This window comes from Channa argus, chromosome 19, assembly GCF_033026475.1.
Source record: "Channa argus isolate prfri chromosome 19, Channa argus male v1.0, whole genome shotgun sequence".
NCBI classification, from domain to species: domain Eukaryota; kingdom Metazoa; phylum Chordata; class Actinopteri; order Anabantiformes; family Channidae; genus Channa; species Channa argus.
Genome location: NC_090215.1, coordinates 3289713 through 3315787, shown reverse-complemented (window position 1 = coordinate 3315787; position 26075 = coordinate 3289713). Strand labels below are relative to the sequence as shown.

The 26075-nt window shown below is 39.4% G+C and overlaps 1 protein-coding gene across 3 annotated transcripts in view; it reads left to right on the top strand.

The window, feature by feature from the left end:
- LOC137104680 (matrix metalloproteinase-16-like) overlaps window positions 1-26075 on the top strand; it is a 72785-nt gene that overhangs the window by 39975 nt on the left and 6735 nt on the right. For 2 of the 3 annotated variants that reach the window (XM_067486260.1, XM_067486259.1), the window contains 4 exons: window positions 4596-4757; window positions 12838-13055; window positions 21608-21746; window positions 25056-25206. In XM_067486260.1, the coding sequence (XP_067342361.1) occupies window positions 4596-4757; window positions 12838-13055; window positions 21608-21746; window positions 25056-25206 (670 nt within the window). The remainder of the gene's footprint in view (window positions 1-4595; window positions 4758-12837; window positions 13056-21607; window positions 21747-25055; window positions 25207-26075) is intronic. The other variant, XM_067486261.1, reaches the window with a different exon arrangement.

Sequence of the window (26075 nt, the reverse complement as noted above, 5' to 3'; positions counted from 1 at the left end):
CCTGTTTCTGTTATGTCCTGTGGTGGTATTGGGAGCAGAAGGCACGTGACAGGGCAGCGAGCAGAATGCACCCATTGTACTTTGGCTACCTCCTTCACAATGCTCACTCTGTTGGGTCCGGCACACAGTTCTGGTCTGACAGCCAGCAGAGCTATTGTATGTGTGCATGGGGGTCACCGAGCCAGGCACTGAACCACTGGGCTAAGATCCTCTGGCAGCTTGTCGGCACAGCACAGCACTCCTGGACAATCAGGGCTCTCTTTGACTTGCACTGGGTTCCACTGTCTCTGCTGCCTCTTTGTCTGCAGGTTCTTTCAGGTTCAGGGTTGTTAAGATTTCTGGTGACATGCCAACTCAGAGGAGCAACATCCACTGTTGGTGTTATGAACTTCACCTCAGCTCTGGATAACAGCTGATTTCCTTTCCCTTTCCTGCATTTCACTATTGAACTCTCAGCCAGTGTTTGGTCAGTGACATTATATATTCTACTTATTGTACTTACATTTTTGCTCACTCAGTTGTTTTAGGTCAGTTGTTTTAATCAGGTGCCCCCCCCCCCCCCTTTTTTTCTATACTGTGACAATATCCTCTTTTATACCATATATAAATTAAAACTATTCAAAAGAAATACTTTTTATACAGTTTATGACAACCTGTGTGTTTAATAATATGTATTACTTTAAGTTTATTAATAAAGGGTTAAGACTGAGCTGTTGAACAGTGAAATTAAATGCTGTTGTGTTTATTGGGCAGTGTGAGACATTTCATGAAAATGCAGTGTCAGCAAGTTGTAGGAGTTGAACAATGGGAAACATTTAAAGTCCAGCGGGACAAAGACAGTGCTTATGCTTGGTTACACTTGGACAACATAACAGCAGCAATGTGGTAACGGCAGTAACGGCCGCAGCTGTGTTTTCTAAAGAAAGTTTGCAGAACTTAGAAATTGTTATTCACTGCTGGACATCCTCGTCATTTGAGAAGCAGTGAGCCTTTAATAGTTTGGGATGTTGTTATCCAAATAAAAAAGTTGCATATGGGTTTGAAAAATAGCGAAGCAAACAAGTGGACAGGCTGCTGGTTGCACCAGCATGTAGCTTACGTCAAATTTATTGAGTGAACCAGGGGCTCTTGGTTGAACATAGAGGAAGCAGTAGGAGTTACAGACCCCTGGAGGCCTTCACTGACAACCTGAGATATTACTGCAATTGAAGAGCCGTATCCAGGGCCCCATATTTAATTTGCTAGCCAGTGTGTGTTTATCTGTGTGTTTGTTTATGTGTGAAACCCAGTATTCCCATGTCACGTGTGCCCTCAGCCAGCAGATGGGCTGCAGCAGACGTGACATGTGCAGGTAGCCGGTAAATTATGGAGAAGGAGCAGGTAAACGTTTCTGGTTTGTAATCACAACCCCCGTTTACTGCAACTGCTATGGGGAAAGAGAGAGAGGTACGACTGATTAAATCTCCATCGACTCTTCCCTTTAACTTTTTCCACTCCATCTTACCCTTTTTATTTCTGTTGGCTACACTATCTCATTAGCAACAAGCTAATTAAAGACCTATTCTGAGGATGGTGTCAACCAGACTGCTGCTGCCAGAAATGACATGCAGTTTACATGGAACATACATGGAAGGTAATAGTGCTAGAATATTGTGCTTTGTTACTTCTAATGTAGTTTAATTATTTAAATAGAGGGTTACTTTTATGGTTAACTATTTTCTATATTAACATAGTAGCATATAAGATTCAAATGATGAATCACCTTATAGTTCAAATACAGAAATGATTGTCTTTTTTTTTTTCCCTCTAAACACCATATATCCAGAACTGTTGCCCTCTGTTACTCTGCATCTCCTGCATTCTCCTGGTACAGTGCTCCCTATGTTTTCTACTTTATTCTCATGTTTATGTGGCTGAGATATGTCCACTGACAGGCGTCCGATGTTAAAAATGCCAAAGTCAATGGTTACAGTGGTGTAATTTATCACCTTTATGTTTTGTGATTGCATGGACACTGGAAACTCTTCCAAGATAACAAATAGTTTGGAGTTTCTCTGCCTCATTTATTGTCTTTCTCTTCATCATCATGTCGTTTTTTCACTTTTCTACATGCAGCTACAGTATCACTCCAACGGCCGTCCTCCTCTCACCATTTACACATATGTATTTATCTACTTTTTCAAATCTTTCCATTAGCTTTTGTCTCACCTTCCTCTCCCTTTCCCCTCACATCACCTCTCTGTCTCTTTCATCCTTTGCTGTCTGCCTTCTGCCTTCTCCCTTTTTCACCACACTTCACCGGCTCCTGTGTAGGCTGTGTATACCTTCGAGCTGATAATTAGCCAGGCAGTACACACTGCCTTGACTGTGTTTTGGCCCCAGGGCCAAGAGGACCTCCCTGTCTGCCACAGCGTGACTTACATAAGAACCGAAATAAGGTGACAGCACTGACCTCAAATGACCCCAGGAGGCAGAAAGACTGACAGAAGATTGAAGGATGGAAGTACACAAAGAAAGTCCTTCTTTTTTCTCTTACAGCTGAGAAAACCAGACTGTCTTTAAACTTTGTGTAAATGAAGATTTTTAAGGGCATTAGATTACTACTGTATTTTGTTAACTACTCTATTTACTAAGTTTTGCTTTATTTTAACAGGAAATGAAGATTGTTTTTGCAAGAGAAAACTGAGCATAAAATTATATGTATAACAAAAATATATGCACGATTCAGTCTGATATCACTTCATTATGTATAACTAGCTAAAACAAAGTCAGTTGCATTAATCAGATCTATAACAACTAATAAAAGCCTGTCTTACTATAATGCAATAACATTTTCCCCATTGTCTGTCAGCTGTGTATATGAGAAACAGTAGACCTGTATTTTTTATTATTTAAAATTAGTATTGTCAAGCATATGTAGCGCGAGTCTGCCTTCATTATTTTATGTGTTAAATTTTCTATAAGCCCATCCAGAAACTTTGTTTTTACAATTTAACCTTGCGCCATTACACAAAGCAAACAATAATGAGGTATATTGAGTTATACAGTCTAAAAAAGCCTTGAGAGGATTGTTCTCTTTTGTTGTATTTTAAGTGGCACAAACTTTGTTTATTGTGCAGTCATAAGTGTATTGTTCAGCAACAGTTTCTGTAGGCACATCTGCCACCATACAGCCTGAAGAAGTATCACCTCCACCTAACTTGTCCCTATCTCCTCTGTCTAGTTTGTTGCTCAGCCTTGAATTTTGCCTCAGCATTTGTATTTCCCACCTTTTACAAGCTTTCTAATTTCGGGCAATAGTTTTTCTAAAACATAAAAGGTTTTTCTCCATAATCCTAGTTAATTATACAGTGTCTGTCTTTTTACACCTGTGCACTGACACACTACATCAGCCCTACAAAGTCTCACCATCATTTATACAGGCCAATATACTTATATACACCAGGTCCTAATTAAGATATTTCTCCATTGTTGTCTGGTTCATATATGTTTAGGCAATGTATTGTAAATCACCATCTCTGTCTGCTAATGTTATTCATGTGACACATTTGCAACAGATTGGTGCTTCACTGTAAGAGAATTCTTAATAAATAAGTGATGGTCTTTCTCATTTCTGTAGAGTCACTCTGTGATTAAAAAAGCAAAAGAGTAAAATGGAAGAAAGATGGAATGAGGGACAGAATAAAAAAACTTCCTTGGAAGCATTAGCATTAGCATTAGATTTAGCGTCTAAGATTCAAGTTTTAATCTAGGAGTTTTTCTGACTTTCTAATGTCTTTATCTCTGTTTGTCCTAACTTTTATTTATGATAGCTTGGAATACGTTTTCCTGAGCCTGCTGTTATAGACAACAAATGTGCTATTTCAAATAATACATGGCATAGCAGTCTAACCCTACCTGTACTGTATATTCATGTGTTTCTCCGTGATGATGGGCTTCTTTATGGGTCTGTTTTGACGTCTTGGCAAAACTTGAGAGGGGATGTTAAGGAGTGGTTTTGTTTGATTTCCGGTGACGTAAGTTGAGAAACTTGAATAGATGGATCTAAAACTCAAATATCTCAGCCTAATACATTTGAGATTGGGTTGGGCCACAAAGGGTCAAAGGTTAAACCCCAGTGCAGTCATGCAGTCATCTGCTCACCAGAGGTCGAGAGTAATTACAGGGAGCAGAGTTTTCTGTTCTCTGTGAGGATGCATCCTTTATACTGTACTCTGTGTGTGTGTGTCTCTGTGTAGTTCTTTGTAATATGTCCCAGCAGTGGTTGTGGTTTGCTACACAATATGCTCAGTAGGTGGTAAAGTGGTCGATTATCAGCGCTCATACACAAATGCTCACATATGTTTGGTTACATATTTTAATTCTGCAAGATGCTGCATGGACTATTTTACACAGGCAGAACTTACTTTGGCACTGTTAACCAAGCAAGTGCAACCTGACAAGCCATGAAGCAACAAACAAATAACCTGGGGCTGACCAAGGTTTTTTTTTCACCTTCGAATGCTTGTGACAGACATAACATTCTTCAAACAAATTTCCTGTTGAGCCCAGCACTGACATGACGGTTCCTCTTTTCTCTCTCTTTCTGTTTCCAGGTAACGACTTGTTCCTGGTAGCGGTCCATGAGCTTGGCCATGCACTGGGCCTTGAGCACTCCAATGATCCCACAGCTATAATGGCTCCTTTCTACCAGTACATGGAAACGGACAACTTTAAACTTCCTATGGATGACCTACTGGGCATCCAGAAGATTTATGGTAAGTCAACAGTATATTTCTAATGCAGTAGAAAGTCGTAGCCAATAAAACAGTAAGTTATCAGCATCAATAATGCCTGCTGCTAATATCAGTGTACAGTAAATGTGTCCCCATCTTTGTGAAATGTTGGGTTCCAGGACCTTGAAGTCATAGTCTCTACTCGCAGGATAGTTTGTAATGTACTGTAGCTGATGAGCTGCCTGCTAACATGTTACCAGTAGTGCTACTCAGTCACTCTGGTTAAGACTGAATCACACCGTAATACCTTTTTTGAACATGGTTATGCTATAGTTAGATAAATAGTTAAATTGAACACTAACAAGATGATAAGTGAATGTAATCATGGAACAATAAAAAGTATAAGTACTTGCTGAAATTTCTACTCGAGTAAAAGTTAGTTAGTACATGATTTATATTTTACTTAAAGTATTAAAAGTAAACTTTTATGTGGACCAGTGCTTATTCATGTTTGGGGTGACATTAAATAACTAATGGTAACTAAACTACTCATGTCAAGTGAGAAGAAGGTGAGAAGCCAAAATGTAAAATTACTGCATTATTATGTCAAATAAGGCTTTTAAATAAGACAATGGAAACTGACACAATGCTAGTGATTGTTTTCATTAAAAAAAAATAAAAAATGGAAAAAGTGGTTTATTAAGAAATTTGTAAAATGACGCGATTGTAACGCAACTTTGAAATTAGAAATGTACTGGATTTAAAAGCATAGAAATTTGATCTTAGATGTAGTGGAGTAAAAGCCAAAGTAGCCAGAATTACATCTGCTTAAGTAGTACACATACATGTAAAAGTTACTTAAGTACACTAACAAATTAGTTGTACTTCATTACTTTCCAACCACTGGCACAAGATCACTTTGATAACCACATAATGCATATATATACAATTAATGCTTAAATTTTATATTAGATAAGTCTCCATCTAAAACACAGTAGAGTTGACAGACACTGATTGCAGTGCTTCGTGTATTTAGAAATCTTATACAGCTCTGGGATGCGTGTATCACATACAGATTTATATCATAACAAAATAGTTTCCAACTTTACATTTGCAGGGTTAAATTAGTAGATCAGGATGTTGAAATCAGACCTCAGTCTACACATGATTTTGTGTGTATTGTTCCATAGTGTATGTGCTGTTGTGACTGGAGTCATCATGTATGATTTATTATTTAATTATTCCTGCTGTCACCTTAACTTCAGTTTGACGTGTAGGTCAGGAAACAACTTGTTGGTGAGTGAAAGTGTACAGTGGTCGGGGCTATAAACCAGTGTAGCTGTGCTGAAAAACTGGGTTCTGTCACATGAATGGCCTCACACACACAGACACAGGAACACACACAAAAGAACCTGCCATCTGCTAACATGGTCAGGGCACATCCGTCTTGGAGTGACAGACTTGGGCAAGTGATCAACTCTGTCCTCTTCCTGTTTTACTCCTCGCTGCTGCTGCCCGGCCTCCTGGGCCCAGAGTTGAAGGGCAGCACAAAGTGATGCCAGTTCCTCTGCTCTGACTTGTTTTTTTCCCAATTTCCCATTTGTGAGAGTTTGAGTGTGAGAGGTTGATCAATCAGCTCACTAAAATTTACATGCACAGCTCCTTTTGGAAAAGAGCAAACTATTTTCCTCTTAGAATGTCAGCTGCCGTTTTCTCAACTGCAATACTTCTAGCTCCTAACAACATTATCATATACTCTGTGACTTACACCGTGGGAGTTGTGTGCACAATGTTGTAGCTTTGACTTTTTTCTTTTTTACTAACACACTTCATCTTTTGTTCTGATATAATATGAAGAATATTGGAACAGAAACTGGAAATTATTAACATTGTCTAGTGAAAACTATACTTTTATCTCCGAAACCAGAGACACCATTAAAATATTCTGCACAATTTTCTACCCAATTGGCCTAATTTTCTTATTTGTGGCAATATAGATGCTAAACAGAGACAAAGGTGGGATCTGCGTAATTTAGATTAATTAATTATTAGGTTGTGGAATTAAGATGGAATAGGAAAAATGTTTTTCCTCACATAGAGGTGGTATAGTGAGTAGAGAAGAAGGGAAGAAATGTCTGCTGTTGCATTTATCTTATTTATATTCCGTTTACAAGAATAATCAACAGCTTGAACATAATGACTTCCTACAGTTTTGAAAAGAGTAGCCTGCTTCCTGTTTACTCAACAGCAAGAAACTCCAAAGCCACTGAGGAAAGTAAAAACCAACATCTAGTTTTCCATATTACATAACAAAACAGCATTTCACAGATGCACATTTTGAGCCTATTTTCTAAAGAAAAATCATGTGTCACTTATACTGCACAGCTTATAAGAAGCTTAGTACAATGTTGGAGCACACGAACACCAGTGGAATGTGTTTGAGGATGGTGTAATTTTAAACATGGACTCCAGTCATTTAGTGTTGCTCTTCCAAAAAGTGACCTTCAAGAGACAGATTCTTTGTTAACCTCAGAAAACACTGGATTCCCCCAACATGCACATCCCATAGAACATTTCTAACTATTGGCGCTTTTCTTTATCCCAGATCAGTGATTCTGCTAATTTGCAAATATGTTATTTGTAACATAATTTTACCTAAGTTGTCCAAATTGATTTAAACTTTTAATAAATACAACATATCTGCCAATTCTAACTTGTTCCTACTAATCAAATGTTCAAACTGTTCACTAACCCATGTAGTTTATTTGTGTACCTATGTATGATTGTCATTTTTCTTGTTATGCCAGACTCTCAGAGACCTTGGTTACAATTAGGAAAAACTCTGGTCTCTGTTACAGAATGTGTCCCCTGAAACCTCACCACACAAGGTACTCGGGGAACTTGAGTGCTGCTTTTCACTACCAAACTTGCCAATTGATCACCTAACAAATACCTTCAGTAGAGAGAAGAAACACACTATGTACCACATAAAAACGTGCAGACGCCTTTGTTTATAGTCTAGACAATTTGTTTTCATCTGTCTATTAAAGGTCAAGAGTGTGCAGATTTTCACTGTAGCCAATCACCAAACCAGCCAGCTTCACTGATTAGACTCCAAGACCTTAAATGTGGTTTAACTAATTTAGGCTAACTTGTTAGCAGGCTAAGGAAATCCTGTTAATTCTCGTCCAGCCAATTTAAGTTGAGTTTTAAGCTTGAGTTTAACCCTGGATGAAGTTATCTCATTGTAAATGAAGTCAAAATGGAGACAAGTATGTTAGGAACCCCCTCCACATGCACTGGGGCAACACATTCATGGACATACAGTAAGTCTCATTGATGTGACTTCCTTTATTCCCTTTGTCATGTCACACAATATTAGTGCTCTCTAAGCCACAACATTATTACCACTGGGAGATATTAATGTTGTGGTGAACATGGGTCAGCAATGCTGACCAGGGTCAGCAGATGTCAGAAATCCAAGTGTATCACAGCTTGCTGCATAGCCATAGACCAGTCCTAGTGTTTTTGCTGTCTCCTTTTTACTCCCATAATAAAACCACCAGGTGGTAATATAGATATGGCTGATTGCTGGCCACCAACTTTCCCAATAACCTGCATGTCCCTGGAAGAAAAACAAAATAATATCAATACTTTTTCTTGTTTTCCTTTGGGCTGTTCCCTTTCAGGGGTCACCAAAGCGAATCATGTGCCTCCATCTAACTCTGTCCTCTGCATCCTCTTCACTCACACCAACTAACTTCATGTCCTCCCTCACTACATCCATAAATCTCCTCTTTGGTCTTCCTCTAGACCTCCTGCCTGGCAGCTCCAACCTCAGCATCCTTCTACCGATATATTCACAGTTTCTCCTCTGAACATGTCCAAACCACCTCAATCTGGCCTCTCTGACTTTATCTCCAACACATCTAACATGAGCTGTCCCTCTGATGTCCTCATTCCTGATCCTGTCCATCCTCGTCACTCCCAAAGAGAACCTCAACATCTTAAGCTCTGCTACCTCCAGCTCTGCCTCCTGTCTTTTCTTCAGTGCCACTGTCTTTAAGCCGAACGACATCTCTGGTCTCACCACCGTTTTTATCACCTTTCCTTTCATTCTCGCTGATACTCTTTTATCACACAACACACCTGACACTTTTCTCCACACTAACCTGCTGCACATCCTTCCCATCTCTGTCTCTTTGTCTGGCCAACCAGTACAAATCCACCTCTCCCTTCTTAGTGTCCAACCTAACATACAAGTCCTCATATGCTCTTTGTTTGGCCTTTGCCACCTCTACCTTCATCTTACGCTGCAACTCCCTGTACTCCTGTCTACTCTCTTCAATCCTCTCAGTGTCCCACTTCTTCTTAGCTAACCTCTTTCTCTGTATACACTCCTGATCTTCCTCGTTCCACCATCCCGTCTCCTTGTCCACTTTCCTCTTTCCTGATGACACACCGAGTACCCTCCTACCTGTCTCCCTGATCACATTAGCTGTAGTGGTCCAGTCATCTGGAAGCACATCCGAACCACCCAGAGTCTGTCTCAGCTCCTCCCTGAAAACTACACAGTATTCTTCCTTTTTCAACTTCCACTACTTCGTCCTCTGCTCAGCCTTTGTCCTCTTCATCTTCCTCACCACTAGCATCATTTTACACACCACCATCCTGTGTTGTCTGGCGTAAAAAAAAAAAAACCTGCCAAATCAATAAGCCAAAATGCCAAAAAAAAAACAAAAAAACAAAACAAATCTTGTGTTGTCTGGCTACACTCTCCCCTACCAATACTCACTGATCTCTTTCAGATTACAACGTCCACACAAGATGTCGTCCACCTGAGTGCTTCTGCCTCTGCTCTTATACGTCACCCTATGTTCCTGCCTCTTCTTGAAGAAAGTGTTCTCTACAGCCATTTCCATCCTCTTTGCAAAGTCTACCACCATCTGTCCTTCTGTGTTCCTGTCCTGAACACCAAACCTGCCCATCACATTCTTATCACCTCTGTTCCCTTCACCTACATGTCCATTGCAATCTCCAGAATTTCTCCTTCTCTTTTAACTCACATCCTACCTGTGGGTCATATCCACTAACAACATTGAACATCACACCTTCAATTTCCAGCTTCAGACTCATCAACCTGTCTGATACTCTAATCACTTCTAGAACATTCCTCACCAACTCCTGTTTCAGTATAACTCCTACTCCATTTCTCCTCCTATCTGACCCATGGTAGAACAACTTGAACCCTGCTCCTAAGCTTCTAGCCTTGCTACCTTTCCACCTGGTCTCCTGGACAGACAGTATGTCCACCTTCCTTCTCTGCATCATGTCAATCAACTCTCTGTCCTTCCCTGTCATAGTTCCAACATTCACAGTCCCTACTGTCAGTCCTACATTCTTAGCTTTCCTCTTCTCTCTCTGCCTACAAACACACCTTGCTCCTCTCTTTCTTTGACCAACGGTAGTCCAATTTCCACCGGTACCTGCAGGTAAACAGCACTGGTGGCGGTCATTCTTAACCTGGGCCTCGACCGATCCAGTATGGACGTCATTGTCATGATTCGCATTTTTTATTTGGCATGTGTTTTACGTCAGATGCCCTTCCTGACACAACCCTCTGCATTAATCCAGACTTGGGACAAGAAGACACTGGCTTGTGTCCCCTTGCGGTTGCATTATAATAATATCAACACTACACAGGGTTAGTTTTATCTTTAAAAAAGGTTAGTCGTTTCCATCTAATGATTCATTTTTGGGGTTCACCCTGAATCGTCTTGGTCCTGATCCACCTAACTTTAAATAATAAGCACTTTATCAGGTTTGAGTTTCACAACATGTTGCTCTTACAGCAGTTTAAGATTAATTTTAAAGCAGATTTCAAAACTAAAAGCATTATATTAATTCATCAAAATTATTATCTTGATAATTCCATTATTTGCATACAAAGAACAGGGGCCGGCTCGCTGGTTTAAAGTGAGCTGATCAGGAATTAAATAGAAAAAGAAAGATCACATGGTAAAATTGTGGAAAGATCCAAAGTCTGTCTAATGCCATGATGTCTTCTGTGAGTCTTCCCCTGCTTACATAACTACAGAGAGCTTCGGCTGCGCTAATCCGGGGTGTATTTTAGGGGATTCACAGTAATTTAGTCAGTGAAGGAAATCTGTCTGATGGAGACCAGTGATCAGTGTTGATCGGCTGATGCTTTATCTTTATGTTTGGTTGCCCTCAATAGATGGAGTCTCAGTTAAATTACTGGTTATTCCCTTAACCCTTTAATCCTCTTTTCATACACTGACTTTAAAATCCCTTGATAAATCCTTTAATCATTCATGCATATTTCTTGATTGTTTATAGTGGCTCTTCATGTGCTACCATTTCTCATCGACATTTTTCATGACTGTGTGTGTGTGTGTGTACGTGTGCTTTTAGATTTGCAGCATTCATATTTCAGTCATCTATTCCTGCATCTGCTGATCAACACATGGCAACTCATAACCTCTTTTTCACATTTACAGTGTTCTTCCTGCCTCGTCATGTGTTCAGTTATTTAAACACACCACTCACTCACTTGACCTGCCTCTACCCATCTCCTCATTCCGCTCAGTCTCTCCTATGCCTGTCTCTCATTCCCCTTCTCTCATGTAACATTTAATTGTACCGAGACATTTCTGGACCCTTGGTTTAGAGGAAGTTGTATTCTTTTGTAAGGGGTATATCATTTTCTGTTTAGTTCTTCATAACATGTAGTATTATGCTTTGTTGAACTGATTCTCTTGGCAGACTCAGACTCTGTCCACTGCTTTTTAAATGACCACTTCTTGTTTTTCTATCGTACCCATTGTCTCTTGTGTCTTTTTTTATTTTTATTTTTTATTTTTACAATTTAGTGTTGCCATATTTTCTCTTAATTTCTTACCTATTGCTTTACCACTGTGGCTCTAGTTACAGGATGAAACATAACTGGATGATTTGCCTCCCTTGGCTGCCAACTATTAATAAAAGTGGTTGTGTGCATTTTTACATCCTTGAGCATGTGGATGTTACGCATATAAATTGCTTTGTCTTCTTACTACTTCCTACATTACTATAATTTACAAATCCCCAATGCTGTTCTTTGTACATTTCTGGGAAGGAGTAATATTGTTCCATGTTTTCTCCATTTGAAGATAATGTGGCTCACTGTGTTTGTGTCCCAGAGCCTTAGAAACAGCTTTGTAACGCTTCCCAAATCAATGGTTTTCAGTTTATTGGATATAGTAACTAAGGGGTAAAACTTTTTCCCACAGGCCTAGTGGGAATTACATCACCTGTTTGCGTCAATAAATACAATTGTGATTTTGTGTTTACTCAGGTTGCCTTTGTTTTATATTAGATTTAGTTTGACAAGCTGAAACAGTTTAATATGAGATAAACACAAAAAGAGAAGTGAGGTAATTTTTTCCCAGGACTGAATACTATTATGATTCTCTTTAACACCACTTAAAATCACATGAAACCATGGGACTTTTAGCTGCAGAACCTCCCTGAATATCACAGGAAACCCATAGCAGTTGTCTCAACATCCATAGATATGTTGCAGGCAGGAACTGCTGATATATAATGAATCAAATGTTTAATCAGGTGACTTGAATAAATGTAATAAAATAAATGTAAAGTGCAAACAGAAAAACATGTCTCGAGTTGTAGCTCACAACAAAACTAAATGAATCAGTTTTACTTGGTGTTAACCAAAGCAATATGGGAGCTAAAAATTAAGTTCCCATGTTCTAGGTTCAAATTAAAGAAAATGAACCAACAATAATAATAAAATAATACAAGCGATAAAATGTTTTTCCAGTTGCATTATGCATGTGTAAGAAGTCAGATATATTATATATGTATTATACTATATATACCTGACTAATAACAATTAAAGGACCCTGCTGGAATGTTTTGCGTACAAAGTCCTCAGGTGCATTTTTAGTATCTTTCACATGTTTTTGTTACAATATGTTCACAGTTGCTTGTGATGATTTTTGGTCCAAATTACACCATAAACCCTGAAACATTTAGTGAAAATGTGGTTTGCAGGTTCTGCTAGCAAATGATTTATCTGTTTTTCTGTTATTCACCACAGGGCCTCCTGATAAGATTCCCCAACCCACCAAGCCTTTGCCGACAGCACCCCCTCCACGCTCCCATCCTCCTTCAGACCCCCGTAAACCAGACAGGCAAACACGACCTCCCAGGCTGCCTCCAGGGGACAGACCATCCCACCCCAATGCCAAACCCAACATCTGTGATGGAGGCTTCAACACCCTGGCCATTCTGAGGAAAGAGATGTTTGTCTTCAAGGTAAGTGAAAAAATTTTTAAGAAAAACAAACCTAGGGCATTTTCACATTTTTTGTTTGAGTGAGCTCATTTAAACTCTGGAAGTGTTTTATCCTTAGCCTGGATCTCTCAGCTGTGTGAGAGCACAGTGGTCAATCGTTGCAGGCCAAGGCAACTTTTTGGAACAGTGTTAACATATTTCCTAACTATATAAAGGTTATAATTCAGGAAAGCAACAAAGGCCCATCTCATCTGTTGATTTGGACGAATGAAAATGGCCTGTAGATTTGGAAACATCCTGTGGTGAGCGATAGCTGCAACTGACAGTAGCTGAATGGGGTATGGATTTCCTGAGCTTGGAGGATTATCTAAATATACAGAGGTTGAGAGCTTTTCTGCTATTCTGCTTCGTGTTTAGTATTAGTACAGTGTGGAAAAAGCTCACTTGGATGAAATATAAATGAGTCTGGCTGAGTTTTTCAACTTTTTAGACCTTAGCAGAAAAGTTGGTTGGATCTCCAGGTTACTCTGGGCCAGTTTATGCTATATTTTGCCAATATAGGTATTTTGCTAAGAAGTAACAAACCCATTCTCAGTGTGCCACAGTTTGCCTTTCGTCAGTACAGGAGAAAAGTTACACACGTCCCTTAATGCATCTTTATCTTTGGTCTAAGCTTGTGAGCACAAGACCTTGGCAACACGCAGTAAGGAGAAGAGGAAAACCTTGGGGCAACACAAAGCTGTGCTGTGTTCTCTGCAGAAAGCAGAAAGAGTTCCTCTGATCCTGTGTGTGAGAGCGACAGTATGGAAATATAAATAGATAGTGTTCAAAAAAAAGAGGCTTGTGGAGGCAAGAGTAAAAAAAACAACTTTTTTGTCCTCCCCCTTCTACCCATGTGTTCTTTAGATTAAAAAAATGAATGTCTTACAAACAAAGCTGCTACCTGTGGATTTATTTGTCACAAACATTACATTGACCTCACATTGTGTCTGTTTTGTACTGGAACTAATATTTACTTTCCCTAATTCTATAAATAAAGACCCTGTGTCTTTTGCCTGTCATTAGTGCCATGGCCACAGTCTGATGGACCGATGAGGATCAGGAAGTTTATACTGGACTCAGGGGCAGTGTTGGGAAGAAAGACTTTGAGGAATCAGCAAACCTTTTTATAAGTCTAGAAAGTAAAGGATAAGGGTAGTTGGGCTCACAGAAGCATTGTTTGTAAGGCAGAGATGGTAAATTAAGTTTCAGTTTAATTTTTCAATTAAATTCCACTGTGTGATCATCCCAATCTATTAACTTATATGTCATAAGTAATCCAACATCAGTTTAATGTTGTTAAATTCTGACCTCTTTTTATATTAGACTAAAGCCAAATCCCACCAGCAGTGGCCAGCCAACACAAATATTGATTTAACAGTTGTATTTTTGTGTGATCTAGTAAAGTAGATTAAGTAATTTATTTTTTCTGATTCTCTTTATAGCCTTTTTACCTTTATTTTTGGTAGCCTTGAAAGAGTCAAACTTGGAACGTTGCTGTTGTATTCTTCCATTTAATCACATTTACATCGAAATTAACATCGTCTTTGTTCCTCAGCAATACTTTGTGGCTAAAATGCAGATTTTAGTATCTAGTGAAGATGTTTCCATACCCATAGTCCTGAGTTAATCCTATAGAAATGCTGTAGAAGGACCTAAGACCTGAGGTGATGCTGTTCTTTAAGAATGCTAAAATCCTTCCAAGGCAATGTGCAGGGCTGATAGACATTTACTGCTAAATATTGTAAATGTTTAAAAATGTCAGTTTCATTTTTTCTTTCATTTGGTTCCTTTTATCTACTTCATGGGTCAGATTTAGCTCAGAGTTATGGAGAAATAGCAAAAATCATATGGAATATTTGACTATGGGGATATGGATTCGTGAATTGGTATTCAGGCATATATTCTTACTTTCCTATTCTATAACACACGTAGAATTAACTGTTTGGTTCTTCGATTCAGGAGTTGTTAATTGGCAGCTCATTCTTGTTGCCAGCTTACCTTTTTGGGCACAGCCCTAGAATAATCTGATAACAAGAAAAAGTAAAACGTGAAGTTACATGAGCATAAGCAGAGTCATGCTGGCTTTTGGCTTCCTCATTTTGACTGCTTATATGAATATTTGTTGGCTTTTCTAAGTAGCATTAGCTCACAATTTTCAAAAGTACAGATGGATGGAAGAGCGAGATAATTTGATGCAGAACACATGTAAGTTTTGCCTTAAATCCACTGTGTTCACTTCATTGAGAGCAGCAGTAACATTACTTGTGATGATTTGCTCACTCTTTAGCATAATCTATGTCTCAGCCTGCGGATGAAGTGTGGTTAATGAAGTGAAATCAATAAGGCATCCCAGGTTTGACTTGGATTCACTCCATAAAAAGGTTTCACAGGAGGAACAGTTGGTCCTCGTATTTTGTGATTCTCTGACAGTGTTGTGCCAGTTTTGTCCACAAATATAAGATATCATGTCAATGCCTTCTGGTAGCTTCTCCACTATAAAGCATCGGATCTGGAAACATAATCAGTGATGTTTGTATTTCTCCAGAGCTTGTTATATTCCTTTTAGAGTTTACATATTAGGCTAAAGACTGGCTATCATGATGGAAATGATTCTTGTATCAGTTATGTTTTAATGTTTGTCTTCTGTTGCTGTCATTTATAAGATTGATTTCAATTTTGCCTGATTGACTGATAGTCTGCTCAGTTACTTCATGCTGTAGGTCTTTCTGCTCTGCCCGGCTTGACTATATTTTCTATCCCCCTCTTGATTTTGCAAGAATCCATTCTAGGCAATGCCAAGTCATTATAGCAGATATCCCAGCACTCTCTCAGCCCCTGAAGTCCACAGGTGGTCCAGCTATGTAAAGTAGACAGCTTTAGAGGAAAGTCTTCAGGGCAGGTTTATCTGGTCAAAGAGCCTGGGAAGACTGAGACTAGGTTTTCAGTTTAGCAAAAGCTGCATCTACATTGTGGGAAGTGAAACTGATTTATTGTGAACCAAGGCTGACCCACATTTGAGTACACACCAGTGTGACCCGTTTGAGGTTTGTTCAGCTCAGTGAAAAGCAGTGTACTACAGAACTCAAAGCTTTTAGGCCCTATTGTCATCATATTAATATGTAGAATATGATGACAGTATGATGACAATCATATTGTCATCATATTAATATGAAGAATATGATGACAATATTATATATATTGTATAACCTGGTATATTGGCACCAGTCTGGTCAGTTACAGTTTACAATATGTTTACGGTAGAGCCGTCTTTCCTCCCCTTATCTCATGTCTACTTGGATTGGAGTTTTATTTACATTTACATGTAAGTAGAACATTTCTTGACAGAAGGTTTGTTCTGTGTTAGACTTTTAGGGCCATTTCTCACTTGAAGTTAGTAACTTTATGATGGGCACTGGAGCAGTACCTGTATCTGTATGTTTTTTGGGAGCAGAAAAAGGTGAAACCAGGGAAAACTATTGCCCTGCAGTGATAGAGGTTTTGTTTCCAAAATATTTCAGTGCTCCACTTTAGGGATCACAGAGTGCAGTTCATCAACGTACTGCTGAGAAAACTGTGCTATATGCAGTTTTGGAACGTCACAAAACCAAATTTATTCCACATGACAGCAGGGTGTAGTTTATCATGATTATTGTCAGTTAATACAAAAAAACTCTTGTCAAACCCTGTTCAGCAGAGACTAAAATATGCTCATTTTAACTTCATTAATGCCCATAATGCAACTGGACAATGTTATTCCATCAGACTGCCTCCTAAATGGCCAATTCTCTCCAACCCCAGGATAACTTTACGAGGTGCACTTTAACATATATATATATATATGATTGGATGTTAGTAGCAGCACAGCTGTGAAGGAGCCAATCATTGTAAGTAATTTTGCAAACAGCTGTAGCCATCTGCCATCAAAAGTGACTGCAGTGCTCTGCCTCACCTGATGCTGTGCTTCATTTGTATTTTCCTGAGTGAAAGTATTTCCAATACTTTGATTATATCAAGTCAAAGAATATCATCACAGCTGCCACAGCTGGAAGAGCTATGTTTTCTGAACAGATGTAAGTTTAGAAGGTAAAATGTTAAACACAGCACTAAGTTCAGTAATGTTCCCTCCAATGTTAAAAAGTGGCTGATTTACAAAGCACAGGGCAGCCTGAGTGCCACACTTGTTTTACGGTTGCTGATTTTGCTTTGCAGTGAGGTGACAGAGGGTCAGTTGAGGTTCACAGATGGTATAGTATAGTCACATAGATCCAGTTTCACTAATAAATGTCCTATTAAAATTACACAGCTTACACTTTTATGATATCAGTCACTTCAGGTTCAACTTTGTATGATCCCACAAACTATTCCACTGGTTTTACCCTGAGCAAACTCATTTCCCTTAAAGGTTGGAGTGTAGTAACATATGGATGTAGAGTCAGATGTCACCTGTAGCCATGTATAATGACCACACTTATGTCATCAGGCCATTGGCCTCCTCTACTTCTGATGAAGATATAGTAAAATCAGCTGCCACTCTCTAGTGTTCCTTCTCCTCACTGTACATTCTAATTAGTTGTGTATTTAAAAACAGAAATTTGCTACAAATCTTTCTGTTTGCATTTTTTTTTAAAGTAAGGTAACTAATTAGAATTTACCGCGCTTCCTCCTCAAAGGCTTTTACCACACACTGAGAGACATGTCCTTCCTCCTTGACACATTTAGAGCAGGGAATTCTAGGACGCCTCTTCAGGATTGACCACTTGACTGTTTGAGCTTTGATTTCAACTTCCATTAATGAGAACACAGTGGTCAAGTGAGCAGTAAGTTGTCCAGTCTTCTTACTGTCTCTTTTCCTGGGAGCAGAGATGGAGGGTGACTAAGGGTCATAGAATCAGGAGTTATAATATGTAACTGCCATTCTACAAAGGTTTATCACTACATCGTGGACATTGGCGGACACAGCATATGACATGTGGCAACAGACAATATGATAAGTCTCAACCCGCTGATAAAGCGGTGGGTAAGCTGCTTGTTTACACGTTCAACCTCGTAAACCAGTAGCTAGCAATTGTACAATACTTGTAATTTCTAAGGTTTCATCAGGTTTCATTTTATAGTTCTATATCCCAGTTCTAATCCCACCTCAGGAAAAAAGAAATAATGTGTTTTCTGTGTAATCTATGGATATAGAACTTTTATTTGTATTATTATTGAATTACACTGTAAACCCCATCTCGTGTAAGTAAAATTCCATTTATTGTCAAGGCCCTTCTGCCTTCTAATGTTAAGGGGCCTGGAAGCTTACATGTCTGATTAAGTTGGCTACATTTATTGGATTTGAAAATGTTGCCATATGGATAAACTGTAAAGTTTCCAGATTAGAGTAAAACCCGCTGCCGGTTGAAAAATCTAACCACTGTTTAATATGGTAGTGACTGTATTTCAAGGTCATACTTCACTATTTACAACAGCTGCAGTTACATTCACGTATAGTCATTTATAAACTTTTGTTACAGTCTGCTGGACACAAAAGACACAAAAAGTGTCCACTACATAACTGCAAATACGGTGTGCTAAAAAGCTGGATATCTGTAGACTTTTGTCTTTGGTGAAAAACATTTTGGCAAGGAATTCTAGAAAATGCTGCTATCACTTTAACACCTGCAATGTGTGTGCGTCACATTAACTGAGTGTGAGGTCAGAAACAGTCGTCCTATAACACAGTTCATCCTCCGGCTGTGTCATGTTCTCACCTCCTCACTCAAACACATGGCAGCAGCAGACACACTTACAGGACTGACCTGGATGCTGGTGCTGATGAGGTTTTACTTTTAATCTCTTTGTTACAGCTGGGCCTCGTCCTGATAGAAAATATTGCAGCCTTTTCTCCATTACCTCTGTTTTCCCAAGGGAAAGACTGCATTCATTTTCCTTTTTGTTAAAATTTAAAATAAACTTTATTTCTCTTTTTTTTTTTCGTTTTCTTTTTGCTTTTGCTTTTGCTTTTGCTTTTGCTCTTGCTTTCTTTGTGGTTCTTTTGTTTGCACCTCTTTGATAGTTTTGCAGTTTTTTGTGTTTCTTTGCTTGTCTTTGTCAGTTGTTTTGCATCTCTTTCTGGTTGTTTTTAATCATATTTTACAATGGGCATGTTTGTTCACCCTTAAATTAATATTGTCATTTGATCTTTGACCTAGTACCTGCTGAAGTAATTTAAAATTCAGAAATGCAAAATGGTTAGCATTGCTCTGAAGATAAAAGTTGTCACCTCAGGCCTTTATCAGTATAGTGACAGGGTTTATAACTGACAACTCACAAAACCTATTAGCAGGACAATTTCTGCAGTTTGTGTTCTGCTTCATAAACGTTCCTTGACACTGATGGAAAATCACAGGTAGAGGCAATTTGTTAATGTCGCAGAGCAGTGTAAAATTCATATTTAAATCGAGGGCCTGTGGTAATTCAGCAATATTGTTCTGAATCCATAATGCTGCACCGTGAGACAGTTTCTGTGAGAAAACCTGCACTGTCCTTTTAGAACAGAGGATGCGATTTGTAGCTTCAAATAAGAATAAACTTTTAGAGTATCAGATACTTATTCTAAGGGATTCACTATGGCGACCGCTGAGAGGAAACAGCCGAAAGCAAAAGAAGAAAGATTCTAAGTGCAGCAGTATGCTCCCTGGGTCAGCCACAACATTAATACCTCCAGGTGGTTTTAATGTTATGATGGACAGGGCTCAGTTAGAAAAAATGTAATGCTGATGATGAACAACAGGTGACAGAGCACACATAGCATCATAGCTGACCTGTGTCAGGGTGTGTTGGTATTATGGTTGTGGCTGACCAGTGAATTTTCAAGATGAGAGCAGGACAGCAGGGTTTATAAAGTGAAAAGAATTCAAATGGCTTGGATTTTACAGTTTGAACTGTTTTCAATTATGGGGCCAGACTGGGTCCAGAGGAAAATGCTGAACCATTGAAATCTATTGAGGAACTAGGCATTGAGCAAGTGAGCGAGTCGGGGAACTGAAACGAGAGACAAGGTGAAATGAAAAGAAAGAGGAGGAAGAGTCCAGGGACTGTGGAGAGTCCCAGTGAAACAATCGCATTAGACAGAGAACGAGACTGAGAGCAGGGCAGAGAGTTTGATAAATGGGCTGTTTATTTAGCTTTCACTGTGAATGAGACAGGGTGTGATGATGCATTGTGTCCCCTCTCTCTGGCTCTGCGTCCTTCTCTATGAGGTCAGGCTTTTTGGCCCTGACACCCAAGTGTGTTTAGGAGGCGCAATTGGCTCTTTGTTGCCAAAGGGTGGGACATCTCGCCGGTTCTAATGGCTTTCACAGCTGGGTCTCCCCTCGGCTCCCACTGTCATCAAGTTTCATCTAACATCAAAAAGACACACCTTCCACTTGGCTGCGCTCACGTTTCCCCCCGAAGGAAATCAGAGACTCTTGCTTTTCCATTAAGGTCCTGGCTATCACTTTGCCCCTGTTACTTGATGGTTTTTCCAGTATGTTCTTCAAGATTGGCGTGCATGTGTAGTGACGGTCACACAGGCTTTCCAGGCACCCTGAGAAAGTATATTTGGATCTCAAAGGCATCACAGCTGTCAAAGCAAACGAAGTCAAACATCACCACCAGGCTTTGTTGTACAAGTTGGCCCAAATTCACCGGTGTCTGGCAAAATAACTCACTGCCAACCTTGTTGGATTATGCAGAATTCATTGTATATTCTTTACCATGTTACTGCAGCAGCTAAGTAATTAACAATTTGTCGTTTGACGATACATGTTTTATGCAAATTATAGTTGAAGAGTACTTCAAGTTTGTTACATACTATTCATCCAGGACACAGACTTTACTTGCATGAAGTAGGGCTAAAACTAAAATTATAGTTTTAAGAAAATGCAACAAAAAATTTACCTGATCTAATATAAAAAAAAAAAAACTCCGAAAACATTGCTGGCAATATAAAAATAAGTGTGGAAGCAGAAAATTATTAAAACCTTGGTATTAATTGACAATTGTTGTAGTAGGTGCCTGTGTACTGGCAGACAGTACTGGGTTCCTCCAGTAGAAAAGCTCTGTGATGCTGTATTTCAAAGCCAGGAAGATTAGTCAAAACCAGCTGTGGAAAGTAACTTAGTAGATGTACTCATCTACTGCCAACAGGACTGTGTGGTGCTGTACAAAAGTACAAACATATGCTACTTTGTACTTCACTTTGTACTTACTTCACTATATTTCAAAGGGACATTTGACTATAGTACTTTGTGATTTTAGTTTGCTGATTCACATTTTTAATTAAACCCTAATATTTATCAGTAACAAGGGGCAGCAATAAGCTCAGAGAGCTGCAACTGGTTCTTATGAAAAAAAAAGTTTCATCTGGTGAACTTCACTGCACAGCAGCCCCCCTTAGTGTCTCCCACGCAGTGATGGGATACATTTTTAGCTTTAACTTCATCATATTTGAACTGGATCATGCTTTACTTAGATCTCTTAAACAAAAGTCCTCTGTTCTCTTCTAGGACCACTGGTTTTGGCGAGTGAGAGATAATTCAGTAATGCCAGGGTACCCCATGCTCATCAGTGTTTTCTGGAGGGGCCTGCCACCCAAGATAGATGCCGTCTATGAAAACAGTGAGGGCAAGTTTGTCTTCTTCAAAGGTAAGGTTATATACTCGACCACAGTCATCATCACTTTGTGAAGATCTTTCTGTTAGAGCCACAACAACCCAGATCAGACGTATGTCTGCACAATTCTGGTTTACACTGTCTTGTTGAATAATGATCTACAGCAAAGTCTAAACATTTTGTTTTCAGCTTTATGCACATGATTTTTTACTCAGGTTAGTTTCACTGAAAGGGAACAGTCCGACATGTGGTCAGCTAAGTACCTCAACGGGAGCAGTTAGGGTTAAAAGCCTTGCTCAAGGGCAGCACGGTCGTGTTGATGAGGGAGGGGGCAAGTGCTGCTTCTTCACTTTTCCCACCCAGATTTAATCCTGTGCTTGGGTAATTGAACCACAAGATCGCTTCTTTAATCTGTAGTTTTCTGCACATATTCTCTATATGTTTATGCACTTGGAACAACCAGAGGATTTTTATCTTTCAGAGCTGCTATTTGTTGTTACGTTTACTAAGAAAACTGCCTTTATCCTATCTGTGTGTGTGATTCTGATGTAAATCTGTGGAAGATTAAAGTAGTATTTTGCTCCCTTGGTTGGAAAATCCCTATAATCCAATAGTTGTATCATTTAATAATAACTGCTGTTGAGGTTGGTTTTCCTGATACTACTAACACAGTATGTTTTAATTGAAGTAGCTAAACCTGACTTGCAGGCATAGCTCCTAGAATCCCTGTCACAGCACATGTTTCTCTACAGGAATTCTATTTTCTAAAACGATGTGTCCACATGTTCAAATCTAGACTAAGCTGCCCCAAAAACAGAAATGTAATGCTAATTATGACTGAAACCAAAAAGCCACTTAAGAGAACCCGTGACAGAGAGGGTGTTGATGAAAGGAGGCGTAGGTAAGCAGCAGAAGTCTGCTGGGCTAAAAACTACAGATCTTCACTCAAACCAATTTCTATTTCCAGCCCCAAACAATTCCTGGAAATGTGCACCACTGCTCCCATGTGTCACAAGCTCTGCAGGTTTGAGCTTCCCAGGCTGGGGTGGCACACAGATTTATAAAAGTGTATACTAACAGAAGGCCATTTTTATTAGCACATGGAAAGCTGATTTCCCAGAAGGCCTTATTCTGTCTACCCCCATTTGGAAGAAAAAAACAAAAACAATTGGAAAAAACTTGGATAGAAAACAACATGCAGCAGCACTCAAAGGTCCTCGTCCAAGCAGCCTCTGTGAATGCCCTCTAACAGCTCCTTGTCTGATGAAGTGTACTCACATGAAAGCACAGAATATAGTTTGCTCATAATTTATGGAAAGCACTCTCATTAGCAGATTGCTGTTAAGGCATTATAGACCATGGCAGTGAGCAGATACTGCTGGCATACATTAGAAATACATGTAGCTTGGGTTGTTCATTCTTTCAGTGCAGCATGAAGCTAATAATTAGACATTTTCCATGTTTCCATCATCACAAGTGTACGTGCAAGAGAGCCATGTGTGGTCTACTTTTATTTGAAATGCTGCACAGTATAATTAAGCATATTCTTAATGGAGCATAGATAGATATATAGATACTTTATTAAACCATGAAGGGAATTTTTTTTTCATTGGAGCCTTAACAAATGGTCTGGTTACCCTTGCTGCGTGAGCTCATGCACCAGAGCAGCCCCCCAGAAATGGTCCCTATCAACTTTAGTATGGAGGAGGTGTAATCCAAGGTTTCCAAAGAGAATTTCACATTTTGAAAGTTTTATATTGAAACCAAAATCATGTCTGGTTTCAATGCAGTGGCCCCAGAGGGCCTGAGGATCCCCATCATTCCATACTGTGAATGATCTGATGATGTACCCTTATATAGAGGGTATCTAGTTAATATAAGTAGAATAATTCCATGTCCCACACAGTCAACAAAAGACCAGAAACACAAATGTAGGTCATACGCAGAGTCATGGAAACATTGTGCAGCTTATCCTTCAGGTCACACTGGGAATGGTGAAGTGCACATAATAACTTTCTTACGTGTTTGGCTTTATATTATGTGTTTGTGTGTCTCTTTTTGTTAACAGATCTTCATCCGATGTAACTTACACTCTTCATAGATTAGTCAAACTACAGCAGAGCATTGGAGCAGCCACCACATCACTGCTTCCCTTACAGTCACATTAACAACAGACTTTTAAGTGGAGGGCTTTGCAGGTCATCTCCAGTATTTCAAGTAATGAAAAGGAGAAATTAAAAGAAAAGAGATTTTTGTGTAGGAAAGTGTGTAGTTTTACAAAGATCTCCTCTGAGGATGCTTCTTGTTTTTTTTTTAAATTGAGTTGAACTTGAAAAAGCAGCTCTCATCACTTTGGGAGTTGGGAGACTCTTTGAATCCCAGGGTGTGTCGTTTTTGTGTGTGTGTGTCTGGGCCAGAGGAAGCATGACCCCAAATCAGCGGGGCACAGTAAGAGAAGGAGGTGAAATGAGAGAAATTTCCTTTGCAAAAGAGGTCTCTCCTTCCCACCTACGTTCAAACAACACCCTGTCCCTCTGTTCCTCCAATAGTCCTCCTACAGAACCTTATTTCTCACTGCCCTCAATTCAGCAGTACAGTGTAAACACTTCTTTAGGATTAGATGTCAGATGTGTGGGCTTGAAAGAGAGCAGATATGGGATATGCTGGGATCCAGTCTGCATTATTTCACATACCAAATACTTTACCTCTTGGTTCTTTTTTTCTCTTGGCATACACACCTCCCCCACTTCCTCCCAGTCCACCCTAGACCTCCACTAGTGACCAAAAAAGTAATTCCTGAGGTCACAAGATGTCAAAGCACACTGCTTAACTCGATTACTCCACATAATGGAGGGTGTGCAGAGAGACACGAGGAGAAGGAAAAACCAGTCTTATGAATTTGTTCATTTGTTTTTCTTAATATTTTATATTATTACAAAAAAAATCCCCAGTTTTTAGGTTTGCGCTTGGTTTCCTGCGGCTGAAAAACGAAAGACATTTAATGTGACTGTTTGGTTGTCAATTTTCCACAAGGGTTGCTGCTATTTGTGTTTATCTCAGTCGAGCAGTTCCTGGCTCAGTGTGCCAGCACTGCAAAATGTCTAGAGTACCTCTGAGCAAAGGCAGAGGACCTTGTCTCCATGTCTGTGTGCACTCTTTTATGAAAGAAACATCAATATCAAATATAGTAACACAAAGCAGTAGGTTATTGGCTGCTGTTTGTTACAATCATTGTATCTGTCCTCGTAAATCTTTCCTTCTCTCGTGATTGGCTCCTGGTAGCTAATCCCTGCAGTTACCTGTCCTTCTAATTTATATTCTGCCTCCTCTCTCCATGTGCAGGAAAGCAATTCTGGGTGTTTAAGGACACTGTGTTGGAGTCTGGATACCCTAAGGACATCACCCACTTCGGTTATGGCATGCCCGCCCAGAGCATTGAGACCGCTGTGTGGTGGGAGGATGTGGCCAAGACCTACTTCTTCAAAGGGGACAGGTGGGTACAAATGCAGAGGGAGCACTTTTGGGCAGACTGTGGCATAAGAGCTATGTGGTCCAAGATGCAACTATCTCACAGCAATCAAACAAATGTAGAATGACAATATTGAATCAGGGTTGTAATCACACAGCAGCAGCATGTATCTGCAAAGTCAGAGGGAAATTGTGTGGCTCAGGAGTGGAGAGTTCAATATTTATTAAAATCTCCTGTATTTACAGATTCAGATCTATGGATGTATTAAGCTCAACACTGTTGCACAGCAATGAATCAAGTTTCTTAAATAAAGTAGTTTAGATTTACTTCATAAATAGTCATGAAAAGATATTGACAGACTTTTTAGGGTATATTAATGCAAATTATTAGCAAATCCATTTGGTATCATGTGGCAACACTAAGCAAAAGGCTGCGAAGCTAAAAATGCTAAGATGGACAGCATAAGCCACTTCAGTTATATTATAATTACACACAATTGTAGCTTAATAGCCACGATAAATTGAAATACATTGCTCATGTCTCAGTACGTCATAGTATAGATATTACCGGGGATGTTATCGGACACAGCCGTGCACCATAACCAATTACTGGTTATATTGACAGAACACATAGAAGAAGATCAGACATATCACTTAAAATCACATTTCTGGTCCCCAAACGAAAGGCTAGATCAGACAGTGAGCTGTGGGTAACCATGACCACACAGTCATGAGTAGAGCTGAACTCAGCCCTGATTTAATTTGGTATTTTGATGCAAGATGAAAAAACTAAATCAGTTCCTGTCTCCACGAATCTCATTTCAAGTTGGCTTTAACTTTTTCACTATTTGGATTTCATGGATCACTAGTAAAAGACGTTTCTCTTAACCTAAC